At 36.1% G+C, this 20990-nt stretch overlaps 1 protein-coding gene across 1 annotated transcript in view; it reads left to right on the top strand.

Annotated features, from left to right (window-relative positions):
* Window positions 1–10438, top strand: part of LOC106085516 (zinc finger protein chinmo) — a 33065-nt gene extending 22627 nt beyond the window's left edge. Inside the window, 5 exon segments of the mRNA XM_013249796.2 lie at window positions 5034–5251; window positions 5315–6015; window positions 6117–6267; window positions 8642–8876; window positions 9142–10438. Coding sequence (XP_013105250.2) covers window positions 5034–5251; window positions 5315–6015; window positions 6117–6267; window positions 8642–8876; window positions 9142–10130 — 2294 coding nt within the window. The 3' untranslated portion in view covers window positions 10131–10438.
* The last annotated feature ends 10552 nt before the right edge of the window (window positions 10439–20990 follow it).

The following is a 20990-nucleotide window of genomic DNA, read 5'->3' as shown; positions in this document are numbered from 1 at the left end:
AAATAAAAATCATTTACCATAAACAATTGTTATTCATAATACTTGCCGTGTGGTTAAAGCAAAAGGAAAACAAAAAATACAAGAGAAAATCTGAATAGACAAACATAAAAACAAAACAAATCATAAACTGTAACGAAAATAAATAAAAATACACCGGCAAAGGTTTTATAGCTTCAAAACCGCCAAGGACTTTATGTGTGTATATACTTAGAGGACATACACACCCATAAGTACATGGACTTGTATGCTTTTCTATTGTTGCATGTATACCCCGCTCAACTAAAGGGAAAATAGCAGCAGCAAAAACAACAACAACAGAGAAGACAAAAAGCAAATAAAAGAATATGAATAAAATTGAAAGTTATCCTTAGCAAAGACCTTGAACCCATAAAAACCATGTCGTATAGAAATGTACTCAGCGTACTTATATACATGTATGTTTGTAGACGTTGTAGATATCAGCTAGAATGAACATAAACAACATGAATTTAATATAAATATATCATATAAATATGTACCAGTATATACTTACTCAACACATACACACAGACAATTGTATGTGGCAACACTTCTAAAGATAAATGTATACCAATGCTCCCGCCGAGCTTTGATGATGATGAGTCTGCATAAGAAAGTAAAGTAGGAAAATAAGGCCAAAGTACACTAAAGTATATACATGTGTATGTATGTGCATGGTGCGTTTCTATGTTATATACAAAAGGCAATAATTTCCTTGGTCTTGAACAATAACAACATGCATGAGCTACTTCAACCACCTACTATCCATCTAACCACCCACTTACCTATCCACCCCCTCTTCCAATTGCTTTGACATACAACGAACTTGGAAGTTTCTAATAATAACAACAACTCAAAATGTAAACGCGCCAAATCTTTTACGACATAATCATCATCATCGTCATCATCATTATTGTCATCATCGACATCTTAGTGTCCTGTAAGAAACTGCAAGCAAGCATAGAAGAATATAACAAGTCTTCCATATACTATATATCTACAATCCCCATAACAAGCACACACTTGTACATAACTGTATGTATGTATGACTCTCCTTAAAGACGCACCAAAATTATCGACAGCTTTCTTTTGATTGCGCTCAAAGAATTCTTCTTCTTGCTGCTCTTTTCGAACTTTTTTGCCTTGCAAACAACTCAAAGGGACAACACCCACATTGAAGATGTTACGAAAATGTTGCTGCTAATAGTGCTCTTATTGCGGTAACCGCAAACCGAATATCATAATTGCTTAACATATACAATACAATACACCACTGATCTAAGTGGGTTAAACTAACAGGGAGCATTAAAAGTCTGTTGAAATTCGACGGGAATGACTGTTAATTTCGCCTAAATTAAAGGCAACTATAGGTCGGAGATATACAATATATAAAGCTAAGTGAATTGAACTTCTCTATATTCGCGATCACAAAATCAGAAGACTTAAAAAGACATCAATGAAAATTTGTCCATACACATTTCATTAGGGAACACTTCTCACAAATAAGCTCTATAATAAGGGGCCTAGAGTACGAACGGCGTGCCGCAGTGCGACACTTCTTTTTGGGAGAAGTTTTTACATGGCATAGTACCTCAGAAATGTCACCAGCACTAGGAGAGGATAAGTCAAATCGGACGAGAAGTGCGCCCTTTAGAGGCTCAAGAAGTCAAGACACAAGATCGGTTTATATGACAGCTATATCAAAAAATAGACCGATTCGGCCTATTAATAATACCAACCGACCTACCATAATAAAAAGTATTTGTTCAAAATTTCGAGCGCCTAGCTTTGATCCTTCAAATAGCGTGCTTTCGACAGACAGACGGATGGACGGACGGACATGGCTAGATGGACTTGAAATGTCATGACGATCAAGAATATATATACTTTATGGGGTCTTAGACGCATATTTCGTGGTGGTACAAACAGAAAGACGAAATTAGTGTACCCCCATCCTATGGTGGAGGGTATAAAAATCCGGAGATCGATTTAGATTATCATCGATCCATTCCTAGCCAGCTCGCGAAGAACCCATACAGCCTTTCAAATGGTTCGAAGAAGCTTTTTGCTCATACTAACCAGTCTCGACTTCACGTGGCCCAAAGTTTAAGCCTTCAGCTTCGACTGCCTGTCCACGTAGGTTTGATTAAAGGACACTCCCCTGGCAACACCAGTTGCCAATCGCTTCAATCAGAGACTTTTGGTGTATTATGTTCGTGTTAGAAAGAAATGAATTACAAAAGTAGGCATATGGGCCGAAAAATATTTCACCGACTAGAGAACCGCCCGTCATCCAACCCAGGCCTTTACAGAAGTCCAAAATGTCTGGAGGGTCAAGAGACTGTAAAAAGCTCAATGAAGCGAGGTGGTGTTCACCCATAATCCCACGCCTTCTCCTCGCCATCGCGTGAAATTGGCACAGCAGATGCTCGACCTTCGTCGAATCCTGCTTATCCCCACAGACCCTCCAGAAATCCTCATGGCCCGAGTCCATCGCAATGTCAATGACCTGACATAGCAGTGGCTGGTAAGGACACCCATCAACAACCCAAGATCACGCTTCCCGTACTCAAGGATAATCGACGGCCACATAACTTGGCAAATCTGCAACCATTGACGCTAGCTCACGCCAAGTCTGCGCATTCGCCGTAGTAAGCACACATAAAATCCCAAACAGCCAGCACAAAGTAGGGTTCACCCTCGGCATCGCACTCACAGAGTCCATTCGCGATCCAAACTTGGCCAGCTCGTTCGAGTTGCGATATGTGTACACTCTTAGAAAAAATCAAGCACGACGTTGTCAAATTGATATCATTCGTTCATAAAGTGAATCAAAACACAAATTTTATGAGATCAATCACAAATGATCATAAATCGTCAACAGTTTATGGAACGAAACGTACACAGCCGTTCACATTCTGACAACGTCTAGAGAACCTGTGTTTCATCCATCCCATGCCACAATGCACCGCATACAATGTTTTAAGAGTTATTATTCAAACGCATTCCTGCGTGTTGACAATATTTTCAACAACGCCTGTTCATAATAATGACACCATTGGTGCATGATTATGCAACGCCTTCTCTGCAGGGGACAGTCAGCTACCCATTGACTCTATTCTCAACGGTTCTTCTCCAGTTCAATTTCTGGTCAAGAATAACGAGCAGGTATTTGGCCTCCCCCAGAGAGCGCCAGATTCACTCCTTGACCATACTCAGCACAGTTGTCAAAAGTTCGAATGCAGCTCACTAGACCAAATCTCAGGGAAATCATATAATAAATGTGCCTTTTATGGGCTCAATACCTTAAAACTGGAGATCCGCCTATATGGGGGCTATATCAAAATATATTCTGATTTACATAGGTCGTCTCGAAACTTAACCTGCCCTTGGTAAAAAAACTGTCTGAGCCAAGTTTCAGTTATCTTAATTTTTAAAGACTGTAGCGTAATTTCAACAGACAGATGAGACGGACCGACACAGCTAAATCGTCTTATGAATCTTCTTGTCTATTTTTAAAAATGTTTACGGTTATTGAATTTGTTAAATTGCCCCCAAGCTTTAACAATTTATTAAAGTTGTTTCTTCCAAAAATTGTTTTTCTTCAATGAAAACCATAATATCCGGTGTGGTCATAAAATTGTTCATTTCTCTAAGCGGAAGGGTATTTTTACAATCTTTTTGTTCCACATAAAACATGTAGTATACCTTTAGGCGAATTAAAACCGGCAAATTCAAACTACATAAAATTCACTATGTATTATATGTACTATGTACTATATACTCTGTACTATTCTTTGAGTGGGCTATTAGCAAGTTAGGATAAAGGGCCAGAGGAGGACAAATCATTATTTATTTATCAACGTTTGCAGGCAGCCCGGCCAACCAGGCTTTTGTGTTTTCATGCTGTTACTTTTTACAGCATTTCTAAATATTGTGCCATAAGTCTTTGGTGTTGCTTTTAGATTTTCTGCGCTCCATGATTGTTTATGGGGCACTTGTTGTATTTTCCAAACTTTCTACTTAAGGAAATTTGAAACGACAGGTCGCCAGCAGTCAACATCAAAATTGAAAATAGCTTACCTACACACAAAAACACACTCATTTGTATGTGTATGTGTTTGTGTGTTTATTAGTAAAAGTGAAATGTTTCCTTTTCACGTCTTCCATCGATGTCTTCCTTTTTGCTTGTTTTTGCTGCTGCCGCCACCAAAGTCCTGAGAGAATTTTCGTGGGAAAATTGAACAGCTGTCAATTGTTTGAATGTCTTGAAGAGTAAATGGATGTATGCGTAGTTCGTATGGGTGTGTAATGGCATCCTTGGCATTGTCATCTCTCTCCTGCTGTTCCAAGTAATTGTTTTTAAAATACATTTTTGAAGTTCTGTTTTTGAAGGTGGTCCGTTGACTTGTCGTCGCATTTTTTTTTTTCTTGGTAGTGAGAGCGACAATAATTCTTTTTGGCTACACTTAAGAAATTGTGTTTTGAAACTGCTTTTGTCTTTGTAAGTTTTTTGTTTTCTTTTCTTTGGAATTTTTAAGGAGGTTAACTAGAGTTTATAAATTGTTGGCTTGAAATTGTTCTTGATATATAATTTAACTAAAAGAGTATACTTTTAGGAGTCACAAAATTTTAGATTGTATAGCATACGTTGAGGTGGTAATTTTGGGAAAAAGGCGAATTTGAAATTCGCTCTTCTCTGGGGGCAATTGTGAGCGCCTGGATTTACACTCGGGTTAGAAGATCATCATTAAGCAACATTTTTGAGTATTCCAGGCCCGGGAATTTCTCTGCAAATAATTCTAACCTTTTTTACTCTGCTAAAAAAGAAGGCCCCTTTTGATGTTTACTAAAACTTAATCATTCTCTAGAAAATTATTTTAATGGGCTACTTCCGATATATCCTTGATAACGACATTGATGATATCTTGTTGCTTACCATACAACAACTTTTTTATTTAGTTCCTTATGACTTAATCTGAAATTATTTTTTTTTTAATTTCTCCTTCTTCCAGGCACCGTATTCAAAGCTCACAAATTAATATTGGCGGCATGTTCGAAGAAATTCGCCGATCTTTTCGAAACCACACCCACAAACGGACAATGTGTTGTCATATTGGAGGCTACATCCTCCGACAATATGGCCGCATTGCTGGAATTTATGTACAAAGGCGAAGTGCATGTCTCACAAGAGGCTCTAAATAGTTTTCTTAAATCTGCCGAAAATTTACAGGTACGTATAATTTGCTCCCACCGAAACACACGTAAGCATTTAACTAACGTTTGATTGGTACAGGTCAAAGGTTTGTCCACAGAAACCGGCCGCTTGGCTGCCCAACAGGCTCAACAACACATAGAATCCTCTTCGATCTTGGATTCACCGACGGGTCGACGCAGCATACGCAACAGTATAAGTGGTGGCAGCGGCGGTGGTAATAGCAGTCTAAGCGCTTCTGGCTTGGGCGTAGGCAATATAAACAGTTCTGCCGGTGGCATTAATGCACCGGGCGGCGGAGGAGGCGGTGGTTTGGGTTTAGCAGATCGCTGTCCTAGTACCGGTGGTGGTATTATCGCCGGCCCACCCGGCTCAGCTGGTGCTTTGGCAAATAATAATAACAATAATGTTGGTGGTTCTGCCGCTGGTCTAGGTAGTGGTGCTGGCGCCGCTCACCATCTCGGTAGTTCTACCGGTAGTTTAAAACAAGAATGCGATTCACTAATGCATCCAAGTAGCTCAACATTGGGAGCTATGCCCTCATATGTGCCGCCCATGTATCGCCCCATCTCGTATGAACCTTTGCGCAAGCGTGCCCTCCGTAGTCCATATGCCGAACAGGAAGTGCGTGGCAGCGTTTTGAGAGATGGCTCTAAAAATCCTTCCGAGTGTCCCAGTCCAATAAGTAAACCTCCGTATCATCGACCATCGTCAAGTGCATCATCGACGGCACCCACCGAGGCGGACACAATGCATTCAGAGCGAGCCTCGCCACAGTCAAGGTGATTTTTTGATGAAATTTCTTTTTTTTTATTAGGAGATGGGATACAAATTTAATGGTTTTGTTTTTTTGGTATTTTTTTATTTCACAAATTAATTTTAGCCGCTATGATAATCACAGTCCCAGCACTACAGGTGGCAATGGCAATGGTAGCAGCGGCATGGATAGATCGGTGAAAATGGAACGCAATAATGGCAGTACAAAAGAGGCTAATAACGATGAAGAGCATGATGATTTGGATGATCCAAGAGAGGTAAGTAGGAGGCCTAGAAATAAATAAAAATCCATTAAGCTCGAATGGTTTAAATTTTGGACACGCACAACAACTTGCATATTAAAATTATCGAAATTTGCTCCAAATCATATTAAAAATACAATTTTGGATCCAGATCGGGTCAGAGACCTGCTATGGAAAATAATCAGCCGATATAGATCATATCGGACAAGGATACAGGGAGGTCGAAAGCTTTATGGGTCCAAGACCTTAAATCGGAGATCGGTGGATATATCAGATATATCCAAAGATGGTCCGATAGGGACAACACTTAGCTCGCAACTCGCCGTTCCAAATTTCAAAGAATTGGGGTAATAAATGCGCTTTTTATGGGTTCAAGACCACAATTCTGAAGAACAGTCCATATTCATTGGGAATGTCGAGGTGTCTACTGCAAATCACCATCTCAATATTTCAGAGAAATAATGCAATAAATGCACCTTTTTTTGGTTTATGACCCTTAATAGGGAAATTAATCTGTATGACGGCTATATCCAATTGGACTCCCCCGGCAAAACAGAGTAGTTGTGGTTTAATTACGCTCCGGCAGATGCAGTCGCCTCAACTCCTACAGAGCAAGGATTGATGCCGACGTGCAAGATGTATGTCCCGATTGTAGCCAGGGACCACACGATACATGTCACCTGTTTAACTGTCCAGTCAGATCCACTCGACTCAGACCCAGATTTCTGTGGACGCACGAGTTCCTGGGTCTTGACACTCAACAGAATCAAGCAGACAAAAGATAGAACACAAAAAACTGCTACAAAAACAACATCATGGTTCGATGTGGACCACATTCGACAAAAGTGTCTTGGTTAGACACCTCTTCAACCATTTGTCCCAAAATTTCAGGGAATTGTTATAATTATGGGACCAAAGCCTTAAATTGGGAGGTCGACCTATATGACAGCGTTATCCAAATATGATTCTTCCTTCCTTAGGCGGCCATCACAGAACATTTGTTCCATTAGCCGAACGTAGAATACATTTCCAATCACCTCGCTCTTCTGTGCTCCTTCTCTAATCTCTGAAACCTAGTTTCGGGATTTCTTCATCCACTTGGTCTTTCCATCAGAGTTTTTGTTTTCCCCTTTTATATGATTCCATCTGGGCTACATTCGGCAAGTATGACGCAATTTCAACTAAAACTCCCTGTCAAAAAATTCAACAAACTCCGCACATAGGCCCAAACCCCTAAATTAAGAAGTAGACCTCTATGGATAGGTCTAGGTCAAAGTCCGCAAATTCGTGGATTCAAAGACAAATCACATTACCATAATTTCAGAGACATCGGATCCAAAAATACAACCTTCATGAGAGGGAAGCTTGAAAATCGGTCGCTATGGGGGCTATATCAGGAAATACTCCGATATATCCCGTCATCGAAATTAACCTGCCTTTGGACCTAATATTGATAGCTTGGTTACCATAGACAGTTGCATGTTAGATCTGGGTCCCCACCTTTCAGTATAGGGAAGCTTTATCAGGTTACAGACTGATTTGGACCGTACTTGGCATAATTTATGCAAAATTTCAGCTAAATCAGAAAAAATGCAGCTGTAAGGACTCAAGAAGTCTAATCGGGAGATCGGTTTATAAGGGAGCTATATCCGGTTATAGACCGATTTAAACGGTACTAGGCATAGTCATTAGAGAACACCACACACCAAATTTCAGCCAAATCGGATAAAAATTGCGTCCTGTAAGGGCTCAAGAAGTCAAATCGGTTTATATGGGAACTATATCAGGTTATAGACCGATTTGTACCGTACTTGGCACAGTTATTTGGAGTCATAATAGAGCACTACTTGCAAAATTTCAGCCAAATCGGACAAAAATTGCAACTTTTAAGGACTCAAGAAGTCAAATCAGGAGACCGGTTTATAGGGGAGCTATATCAGGTTATAGACCGATTTTGACCGTACTTGGCACAGTTATTGGTAGTCATAACATAACACCACATGCCAAATTTCAGCCAAATCGGACAAAAGTTGTAGCTTGTAAGGGCTCAAGAATTCCAATCGGTAGATCGGTTTATATGTGAGGTTACCAGGTTGTAGACCGATTTAGACACACACTGCTGCAACAACAACAAAAACCTTCATCATTAAAAAGTGTCTGTGAAAATTTTCAAAAAAAATATCTTTATTCATTGAATCGCTATCGTTATTTTCACAGACAAACGGACATGGCTCTATCGACTCGACAAATATCAAGACGATCAAGATTACATATATTTTAAGGGATTGTAGATCTATATTTCGGCTAGATTAGTTTAGCGAAGAATGTGGGCTTCGGTTTTGGGTATAACGAAGAAAAGTTTGTTTACATGTTTGTTTCTTTTTTTCAGAACTGTGCCGAAGATTTACGAGTAAAATTGGAGAATTCCAATTACTCACCTCCGCCACCACCCACCTCAAATACCTCACCCACCACGCCGACGGCTCTATTGGAGAGTCTGAAAAATGCCGATGGCAGTTTGCCCGGCAGTTTAGCGGCTTCAATAGCACCCGCCGATATGTTAAATGTTTGGAATGCAACCAAGTTGAATAACAAAAACAGTGGCATGGTGAACACAGCCGATGGTGAGTATTGCAACAACAACCAACATAACACACCAACTAGCAAAACCACAAACATCTACTCACTCTCTTTGTTGGTCAATTCTTCGATAACAGCTGAAAGAGAAAACAGCTGTTTGCGAAGAATTGTCACAAGAAACGAGTGCCAAGATGTTTATAGTTTTAGCAGCAAGACTAACATGTCGAACCAATTGGCCTAACTGATTCAAAATTTTCCCCCTTATTTCCTCTCCCATTTTTTTCTCTCCACCTTAAATTGTTAACGTAGGCAAAAAACTTAAATGTTTATACTGCGATCGCCTGTATGGGTATGAGACAAATTTGCGGGCCCACATAAGACAACGTCATCAAGGTATACGCGTTCCCTGTCCCTTCTGTTCGCGCACGTTCACCAGAAACAATACAGTACGCCGTCACATCGCCCGAGAACACAAACAGGAGATTGGCTTGAGTGCCGGAGCCACCATTGCCCCAGCTTCGGTGGCCGCGGCTGCAGCGGCGGCCGCTAATCATTCACAATAGGATGCGGCCGCAACAGCGGCGGCAGCAGTAGTTATGAGTGCGCAAAAAGAGGCTAAACAACGTAAACGTAAATCATTGAAAATGGCATTGGAGAAATGCATGCAACGCCGAGATGCCGGGGTGGTGGCAACCACAGCAGCAGCCACCTCAACGGAACAGCAGGCTCCGTTGCTAACCATTTCGACGACCATGACAGCAGTTTCTGCTACCACCACCATCACCACCAACGCAACACCGTTAACATCAACAAGTACAAGTACACCTTTTGTAAATGCTTCCAAAACAAATCCATCCATGCCACCCATGCCGTCTTTGGAGGTTACCAAAGCTGGCAGGCATAGCAGCAGCCATGAAATGGATACCCTGGAAACCACTGAAACCGAGACATCTCTGGATACCTCGGCCGAGGTGGGAGCTTCCGATTTGGGAGAATCTAGGGTGGATGATGATGAGGATTTGGAATCCGAAGAATCCCTAAGTGATCGCAATGTAACCAAAGAAAATGCTAAGGATTCACTAGAGGATAAACCCTTGGATTACACCAGCAGCAACAGGGATGTTGAAAAAGCTGCAGTTTTGGAGCAAACAGCTGTGGTGGTAAAGAATATGCAAATCGATTTGGCCAAAGTGAAAACGGAAATGCAAGAAGAGGAAGCGGAAGCGGAAGTAGTAGACAAAGCCAACAATGATGACAACAAACAGCAGGAAATCAACTCAGCCTCTACAATGGAATAAAACGCAATTTTTCAAGTTTTAAGAGTCAGCACTCAAGATTTAAACTCGCCTTAAAATAGGCACTACTTTTCGCCAGAGTTTAAACATACAAACAAACTACTGTTGCAGCCACTGTTGCCAAGGAATGTTATGAAAATAAAAAAACTAAAAAATTATAAGGAATTTGCCAAAAAAATTGGGAAGGCAAATTCAAGGGTCAATGCGACACCAAAACGCCAAAATTAAAACACACAAAAATGTTCTAAACTAAAGCCTAAAAGCAAACAGTTTATCTTTATGCGAAAGAAACAAGAAAAACAAACAACAAATCGAAATAAGTTGTTCTTTTTTTACTAGTTTGCCAGCATAACGAAATCTTTGTTTTATAAGATTTTACACAACTTTTCTTTTTTTGTTTACAACTACAAGCTACAAATCTTTCTTTTTACGTTTCTTTGCTCATTTTATTTTAATTGTTGTTTAAATAGAACGATTTACTTGTTATAACAAAAATCGTTAAAATGGAATTTTATAGCAAATGAATTACAAAACAAAGAAGTTGATGAAGATGAAGAAAATCTCTACACAAACATAACAAAAAAATAATATGAAAATATGTGAATCCGACTGAAAAATCGTTTTCAGGGTGCTAAACAGTTTTTTAGTTCATTTTTGTTTTGCCGTTAATTTCAAAAACACTATTTGAAAGAGAAGAAAAGCAAGCCTAAAAGGGCAAGCGTTCTTTCCTTTCTGTTTGTTTTTTTTTTGTTTTGTTTTTATTAAAAACTTCCCTCGTAATAAGTAAACAAAGATTTATATAGAAAACTTTATTTTCTTCAACTCAATTTAAAGAAAAAAAAGCGAGAAAAAGAAACCAAGTCAAAATACAAAAAAAAACATGAATTTACATATTGAATGTTATTGAGAGAAACAAACAAAAGCCTTAAAACATAACAAAATAGTTAAAACAAACGTGAAAGTGTGGATGATTAATAACATATTACAGCAACTACTACTATTACTTCTACTACTACTATGACTACACTGCAACTACAACAAAGTTTGAACGTTTTTGGATTTTTTTTTTTTTTGTTATAACAAATCAAAGCAAAACTTTTACTTTAATGCATATAGAAGAAGAAAAAAAAACCAAGCAAACCCAAAACACACAAAAAACACTAAACAAATTCATACTACCAATCACCCTCCCTCAATAAAACTAGCCATACTGCCATTCTTCCAAACTCCTTAAGCACTACAATAGCAACCATCTGCAACAATAACAAAACCAACAATATTACAAAAGTACCTTAAACAATGAAACTGAAATAAACAAATCAAAACTAAACTAAAACTAAATGCAATAGCCAAAATCATAAATATATACATAGTTACTTTTACAAAACACCGAAAAAAAAAAACAAAAACAAAACATAAGGAAAATCCTATTTTAATTTCTTTATAATGAATAATTTTTAGTTAATTTTTAACTTTTATAAGCGAATTCATAAGATTTCTTATTTTATTGCAATAGTTATTACACATAATATTTATTTTTTTTTTGTTTCTATTATTTAATTTTCAGTCATTTTTTTACACCACAAGTGTCATTATACAGCAACAAAACAATAGCTAAATAATAGTTACAACAAACAAACAAACAAGCATGAAAATAGCAACCACAAGTACCTGCAATAATTATGATTAAAAAATAAACACTCAAAACTAAGTCGACAGAGCTGATTTTAAGTTTCTATTTATTTTTGTTTTATTTTTAGTTTTTTTTTATCAATAATATGTTATGCTCTGTAATCTGCTATAGTTAATACTGAAACTGAATCTTATACAAACTATCCTTTCTTGCTTACCTTAAGCATTCATTGTTCGTATCATATTAAATCACATCATGTGAATACCCCCTTCTTATATATACCACAATCAAGACATTCTCTTTGGCTACTTGAAATTAAAACAGTTGTTTGGGAAAATAGAAAGAAAGATTTTTTTTTTTTCAAGATTATTTATAATTTTTTTGTTTTCGTAAGCCTAAAGCAGAGATTTTAATGTGTACAAGAGAAAAAAGTCTGGAAATTGGAGAGAAAACATGTATTTCAACATTCAACATTAAAAAAAATATATGAAATTGGTAACCCTGGCCACCCAAAGTTTATGACAGAGTTTCTTCAAATACATCACTGACATTTTGTTGATTCAGGGTACGTAGCAGGGCCAAAAATGTATAAAAAAAATTGGTACAACAACAGTAAGCAAATATATGACTACCAATTCCACTGGATTTAAGCCAAAAAGAGAAAAATTATCAGCTGATAAGGTTAAGTTACTTACAACAACATAAAGTGGATAGGCCCCATGAACATCATTAATATTGTCAAAATTTGCCTATTGTGAATGTTAACAAATGTCAGTGGAAATTTGTTCTCTTACAAAGATAAGCATGGAGGCCACCGTAGCGCAGAGTTAGCATGTCCGCCTATGACGCGGAAATATCCATTTCCAACCCTATAGAGTATATATATTCTTGATCAGCGTAAAAATCTGTTGAAATCACGCTACAGCCTTTAAAATTGAGTTATTAAGCTGCAACTTTGCACAGATTCTTTTTTTGTCCATAAGCAGGTTAAGCTCGAAGATGAGGTCCGATTTTGCCAAAATTTGGGATAGTGAGTTGCGTTAGGCCCCTTGTCATCAGATCGGTTCAGATTTGGATATAACTGCCATATAGACCGATCTCTCGATTTAAGGTCTTGCGCCCATAAAGGGCGCATTTGTTGTCCGATTTGGCCAAAATTTGTGACAGGGAGTTGTGTTAGACCACTCGACATCCCTCTTCAATTTGTTCCCGATCGGTCCAGATTTTGATATAGCTGCCATATAGACCGATCTCTCAATTTAAGGTGTTGGGGCCATAAAAGGCGCATTTATTGTCAGATTTCACCGAAATTTTGGACAGTGAGTCGTGTTAGGCATTTTTGCAATTGGTATGCATTTTTTTGGCATATGGTATGCATTTTCACCGGATTTTGGTGAAAGTTGATTCACATATACCCGAGGTGGTGGGTATCCAAAGTTCGGCCCGGCTGAAGTTAACGCCTTTTTACTTGTTTTTTTTTTATTTTACATCTTTTCCAAATACGCTTGATACATTTCGATTTTGTGTATTTCGTTAATTCAACTTGAATTTCAATATAAACAAACACACATTGTAAGCTCAGTGACGAAAATTCAAAAAATTGTATGTCAGCTGATTGCTTGGCTTAATCTTGTTAAGTACAGACTGGGTTGAACCGTTCAATATCACTCTATTGTGAATTATGTATTTCTTTATTGAACGGGAATTTTTAAAATTTAAGAACGCAAAAGATTAAATCGAGTGTTATTTATAAAAACTTGGACATAAAAATTTATAACATATATAACACCTATTAAATACGAGATAAAATCTCATTCGATACGAAAGCATTTGATCACGTATGCGGTAATTCGGCCCTAGGTTACTTTAAAGCCATCGCTGTTTATGGTCCTTTTATAGGCGGAAATATCTGAACAGTCAACTCAACTAGCATTTGACATTGGTAGAAATCTAACTGAAAGCAAAGAAAAATTTTAAAGTGCCAGTTACATATGTAAAATGACATGTCTCGGCCTTTGTGTTCAAAAACTCTTCAATATTAAATGTGTTCATGAACTCAAAAATTTGTAGAAATTTGCACAAATTGTTACCGGAAGTCGTTTGCGTACTTGATTTGCCAGTAGAAGAGAGCGGCAGGGTGTGTGAGAGGAAACACTGTTTTGAGAGTTTGGTAATTGAGAGTTTGGAAATTTCTACTGGAGGTTTTTTTGCAGCATCGAACAGCTGTTTTTTGAAAATGAGCCGTTTTGTTCAAATAAATAGCAAAAGAGATTAATGGTTGTTCTTACTCTCTGCTAAGGGTTTTTCGCATTATCTTCAATATAAGGTGTGCTCGTGGAAATTTGCATAAATTGTTACTAGAAGTCGTTGGAGTACTTTATTTGGCAGCAGAAGAGAGCGGGAGAAAGCGTGAGAGGAAGCACGGTTTTAAGAGTTTGGAAATTGTTATATTCGAATAAATAGCAAAAGAGATTAAAGGTTGTTCTTACTCTCCTGCAAATTTTTACTGGAAAAGTACCCGAACACACCTATTATTACTAGACTCAAATAGATACATTGCAGTTGTAAGCAGCTGAATACCAATCAGAAAAATTCTTGCAAAACAACAACAGCTAGATAAACAATCTTTTAATGTTTTGGAAGTTTCGTCTAAATGTAGCCAAAATGATAGAAATAATTGCGATCAGCTGATTAAGTAGCATTGGACTTATGGATTCTCCCAAGATGTTGAGGATCTGCTACTATATTGTAACGTTGCATTGAACTGCAAAATTTTTAACAATTTTTAAAAGGATTATTGATCTTCTTTTAATATTTTTATATTGGTCAATATTTGAATAGAATTTTGCTTAAACCCAATTAAATTCAATTTAATATTGGTATGGCGAATACATGCCCATGATACCTATTTCTTCCTCTAGCATGCACACTAACCTGCGAATGAAACCATTGTTTCAACCCAAGTATATAGCAAATGATAAGAGATCAGATTTTAGACAGTGAAGAAATCAATAGTTTTGTAGAAGAGAGCGTTCAACATCCACTTTACAAATTTCTTACACCCTGGCCTTGGGATTATTCTTACAAATTGAGCTTCTTCCATAATTTCTTTACTTCTTGTAACTGAATTTCTGCTGGCGATATTATATATTGATAATATGAAACAACCCTTTTTGGCATTCAAAATTCTAAACACAAAATCTAACAATAGCAATAGCAAAACACCAAAATAAAACCGTCTACAGTTTAAAAGTGAATATTTTTCGTTTTATTTATTTTTCTCAATAATTTCTTTAAATTACAAACCACCAATTGCAACAACAACAACATAAAACTAAGTATAAACATAAAAACAAGAAATCGGTAAATTGGGTGCCTCTTAACTAATATAATAAAATAAAATATTTAAAAAAAAAGTAGTTAAATTTTTTTATTAAATCAAATATTGAATGATAATGAGAGAACATAATAATAATAAAGAAAAAAAAAAACAAGACTTAAATAAAACCACAAACAAACAACCACCATGTAAACAACAACAACCACAAAATAAGAATACAACTACAGAAGATATAGTTAACACAACAAGAAAATGAATTAAAAAAGAGAAATATGAACGAAAACAACAACATCAAAGCTAACACACAACACTTACCCAAACCCACACAACTTTACAAAAAAACCCCCCCACACACACATACACAAGTCCAAAAACGTTCGCAGAAACTTGTTTAGAAAAAATGAAATGTAATAAAATCAATATTTTTTTTTTAATTTCTCAAAATAAAAAAAAATCAAACAAAATCCCTTTTGGCACACCCTTTGGAAAACATTTTTCACAACACCACAATTTCAGAAGAAAAAACAAAAAGTAAACTAAAGAATCGAAAGAACCAAAAAAACAACAAAAACGATCTAAGAGAACATGCAGAGCAATTGAAGACTTAAAGATTTTTTTTCTGCTTAAACAGTGCTAAAGTCTCTAAGTCTGAGTCGAAGTCTCTGTCCAAACCAAACGACTAACAAAATTCAAAATTGCATTTTTGGCTTAAAAAATAATTTGATTTTTTTCATAATTAAATAAATATATATGTGAAAATAATTGTTTTTATAATTATTTTCTTTAAAACAAAATAAAAAGCAATATTACATATTTTGTAAAACCTAAAAACATTTGTGTAAAAACAGTTACGCTTTTAATTTATAATTTGTTTATTTTTTGGTTTAACTAAAAATCATCTGAAAAAATAACTTGAAAATAATTTTTGTTTTTTTTTTAATTTTTGATTTTTGTATGAAAACAACTATATAATTAATTATATATTATATAAAATTACTTAAAACGCTGCCACACATACACACACACACATATATAATATATAACTTAAATAAGAAATTTAATTATTGATGATAAAAAAACACAAAAACAAAAACAAATTAATTAAAAAAAATCAACCTTATGTAGTAGTCTATATAATTTTGAAAGCATGCAAGTAATACATGCGTCTATATAGTAATTTACAAAATTATAAATATTTTAAAATATTATTCTAATGAAAAAAAAAAAACTAAAAAAAAAACGCGAAAAACAAAATATTATTCAATCAATCAACAACAATGTTATGTTTCTGTGAACCTTAAAGAAGCCTTTCAAAAGATAAACAGATTTATACGAAATGATATAACTCAAATCTTAAATACAAAAATAGCCAAATAAATAAAGTTTTAATTTCCTTCGCCATATTATCTTAAAACTATAACAAAAGATTAAATAATTGATTTTGTGAACAACAACAACAATATACATATATATAAACTTTACAATACATCAACATTAATACAGGGTATTATTGCAATATCGTTATACAAAAAAAAAGAAAAAAAGAATATCGCAAGGAAGCATATTTATTTTTTTCCCCTCATACCATAAACATGAATAATTTTAAATGCAATAGTTGAATACAGTTTTAATTTTCTTTTTTTAATGAATTCACTCAAGCGTTGAGGGTGTTGATGCAAAATTTAAAAATATTCGACCTTATAAACCTATTTTAAGGCTTCATAAAGTTTTGTGAATAAGGCCGCTTAAATCTAAATATCATCATTTAAATGGTTCAACATTCAGTTTAGAGCTGGTTTGAATATTTCTTATTAAACTTGTTTCCTTAGTTTTTAGGATAACTACACCCAGAGAAAATTGATACGAAACGTGCTCAATTCAATACCATACGGTATTGATAGTAAAGCAACACCGTAAAGTACAAGAACAATACCGCATGGTATGGATGAAACATAAAATGATTAATACCGTTAGGAACTAGCCTTAATACTCCACTGGTATTGGTTAATACCAAATTGTTATTAGTTTTAGCAGCAGACCATTATTGCTTTTGGTTATTTCACCCCCTAATGAACTAAGAAAAACAATTGAAAATAATTTTATTCCATTTTTTTTCGATTTATATGTTAATAATTACAAAAAGTAATGTTAAACCGTGACCAACCTAAAATTCTTTGTATTCAGCAATTGATTTCATATCCATTGATTCCCAGAAGTGGTTTTCATATGAATACACCAACACAGCATCGTTTTCCACACAATAGACTTTCGTGTTTTTGATGTAGAATGTCCTTAGAATTTTTACTATTTGCATTTTCACCGCTTTCGAGTATTTGAACAGGTTTTTACGCGCTCAAATTTATTTATTTGTTGAACAACAATTTTATAATGGCGTCAAAATTTTAAGTACAAATCACACTTCTGGTGCGATGTCAAGAATACAAATGTGACGCAGTCAATTCTCACATGCCTCCTATGTCCTATGTCCTCAATACCAAACATAGGAGGCTTGTGAGAATTGACTGCGTCACATTTGTATTCTTGACATCGCACGAGAAGTGTGCTTTGTACTTAAAATTTTGACGCCATCATAAAATAGTTGTTCAACAAATAAATAAATTTGAGCGCGTAAAAAACTGTTCAAATACTCGAAAGCGGTGAAAATGCAAATAGTAAAAATTATAATACCAAATGGTATTAAAATTCTGTGGACGCGAACAAAATAATATCAGGCGGTATTAGCAAAGTAGCGTAATTTTTCAATCAGTTTACTTACGACCTTATTCACCAAAACTTAATGAAGCTTTAACCTAGGTTTTGTTTGACAATTCTATAAAGGAAATCTTTCAAAGAAGCTCATGTAAAATCCCACTTTTATAAATGCCGGTATTACCATGTTTACTGAGTAATTAACCCAAACAATTGTGCGATAAGCTCCAAGTAAATATTTGCCCAATGCATTACATGAAATAACATGTTTCATAAAGTTTTTTAGTTCAGAGCCCACTAAGTTTGCTGGGTGATAGATTTCAGAAGTTATGTCAACATGTTTTCATATAATTTTCTATATTAGCTTTAAGATACATTCGAGTTTATTACACATCCTCTGTCTTTTTAGAGAACATTACCCACTCAGTTGGCAGAGTTAGAGATTAAGGCTAAGAAATGTAGGAAGAGTGCACTATGTTGACTTGCCCATCTAAGGATGTTTTTTTCTGACCTTTCTTCATAGATCGGAATTTGAAACTTTTTTATAAAGTAATATGAAGACGAAATCATATTGTGTCTCTGATCAATCTTTCCTTAATTCAAAGATACCTAGCCAAATTCTCACGTGATCACGTATTGGTTTGGACAAAGCAGTGGTTAGAATTTTAGGGCCAAAACTAAGAATTAATAGGTAAGGTTTTTTTGAATGGTTAAACGCCTCGGCGTCTGAGTTGCTGGCGAAAACGGTTTACCTGCGTATCGGATAGTAAGTGATTCCCATCAAAGAATTTGGTTTTGTGGTATTACAATATTCAAAAGCAAGTCTGAATTTCGATTGCCACTTTAACCAATAAGGTTTAAAGTAACGACTACATATCCTTCTATGGCATCTTCCTCATAAATTCAAAGATACCCATCCAATATGATCACGTACTGGTTTGGTTTGGTCATAGCTGTGGCCAAAATTTTAGGGTCAAAACTAAAAACTTATAGTCAAGGTCTTTTTGAATGGGTAAACGCCTTGGTGGCTGCGGTGGTAGCGAGAGCGGATTTGTTTCTCTTTCGAGACGAGCCCTATGATCGGAGATTTTCTTTGCAAATGCAAAAGGAAAGTCAGAGATCGCAACACACACTAACCATTATTTGATCCTTCGTAATTTGGTTTGAAATTACTCAACTGCATGATAAGGTAGAAGTACGTGAATTCCGAATTTGTGTGGACAATAAGGCAGTTTTGATTTTATGCATTGTAAGGGCGAACAGTATGATGAATCTCGGAATTACTTCCACGTATAAGATATAATGCTGACTTGACTAAAGGCTGAAACTGAATGAGCGCGTTCATCGCTTTCAAGCATCATAGTTGAACATTTTTAAGTTTTCCGCGTTGGCTTTTTGGGAATTGACGATGTCAGCCCAATAGTTCGTAAAGGTCTGACAACAATTTATAGATTCTCACTTTGATTCCCGTTTAATAATTCAGAAATTCATTCCGAAAGGCACGTATTTGGGATGCCTTTTCTGGTCCTTATCAGCATAAAGAGTACTGCCGATCAGATAATAATGGATAAAATAACAACTGCAAATTATATCCGTACTGACAATTTTGTCTACGGAGTTCAGAAGTTCATTTGTGAAGTTACATACTCACAGGTTCACTTGGTATGACTGATTGCTTCCCAGCACTTTCTTCGGCTTTTTAATTTCCAAGAGTTTTATCGTTATCAGTCATTATGTAATATAAATGGAAGTAATTCCGAGTTTCTAGACATTTCATCATGCAATTTGCCCTTACAACGCATAAAATCTTTTGGTTTTGTGTGCTGCCTTATCGTCTATACAAATTCGGACTTCTCGTACTTCTACCTTATCATGCTCAAATTCATGTTCTTTAGTGCTGCCATATTGTCTACATTAATACACAATTTCTAGGGTAGAAGATTTCTCTCCAGTAGTTGTTATGTTTGAAATACTGAACATATCATCCCTCAATACAATTCTCGAATATTTTCTCGAAGATTGAGTTGAGTTTCAATATTCTATCGGGAATCGAAGAGTGCTTCCCTACAATCCACATTAGTCCCGAGATTCGAGAATGCATGGTCGAGCGCTACTCTACAGTCCACATTAGTCCTGAGATTCGAGAATGAAAGTTTCCACTTCGTAACTTTAAAGCCGTACAACATCATGCAGTTTCAACGTTCTATCGGGGATCGAAGAGTACTACCCTACAATCCACATTAATCCCGAGATTCGAGAATGGATGGTCGAGTACTACCCTACAGTCCACATTAGTCCTGAGATTCGCGAATGGAAGTTTTTACTCCACTAGCTTTTATCCAACACAATATCCGACAGTTTTAAAGGATGGATGAGTGCTACCCTGCAATCCACATTAGTCCTGAGATTCGAGAATGCATGTTTTCAATCTACTCACTTTTATGTATCACCAAATCCGGCAGTTGCAATGTTACATTGAGGTCAAGTACAATCCCTTTCAAGACTCCATGCACTTATATTGGATTATTTCGAGTGTGGAAGATTCTTCTCCTCCATATATACGGGAGTTTCTAAGATATTTTCTGATCAAGTGCATCGATGTACATTCCGCATTATAGTTCTCGATTACTGAGTTGATTTGAGTGTCGGGGATGTATGATTTCTACCCTACTATCCACTTTAGTTCCGAGACTCGAGAATGGAAGATTCCACTTCAGTAAATTTAATGCAATACAACATCAGGCAGTTTCCACATTATATTTAGATAAAGTTCAATCCCTTTTGCGACTCTATTCGCTAAGATTGAGTTGTGATATGAATATGGAAGATTTCACTGCAGTAATTGTTATGTCTGAAATACCGCGCATATAGCCGACAGTTTTGACGACATTATGTGAACAAGTGCATCGTTATACTTTCCGCAATTACGTTCCCAACTGCCACCAACTGAGGCTTTAGTCTCATTGTCCTCAAACAGCATTCGGCTTCCACACCTTTCCGTTGGTAATTCGTAACTTGTAGGTCCTATCATGTTTTGGTCTCGTAGCCAGTTATCATTGATATGTATTCAGCATCGCTTGTGAGCCGTTAAGGAATACAGTCCTTGCTCAAATTTATTACTCAGCAAACTTAGCCAAAATTTCTTTTAAAAGAGAGCAAATGTATCCACATCAAGGAAAAT

The sequence above is a fragment of the Stomoxys calcitrans genome, chromosome 3 (assembly GCF_963082655.1).
Source record: "Stomoxys calcitrans chromosome 3, idStoCalc2.1, whole genome shotgun sequence".
Classification (NCBI taxonomy): Eukaryota; Metazoa; Arthropoda; class Insecta; order Diptera; family Muscidae; genus Stomoxys; species Stomoxys calcitrans.
Note: the sequence above shows the minus strand (reverse complement) of the source record. Positions and strands in the feature narration are given on the sequence as shown.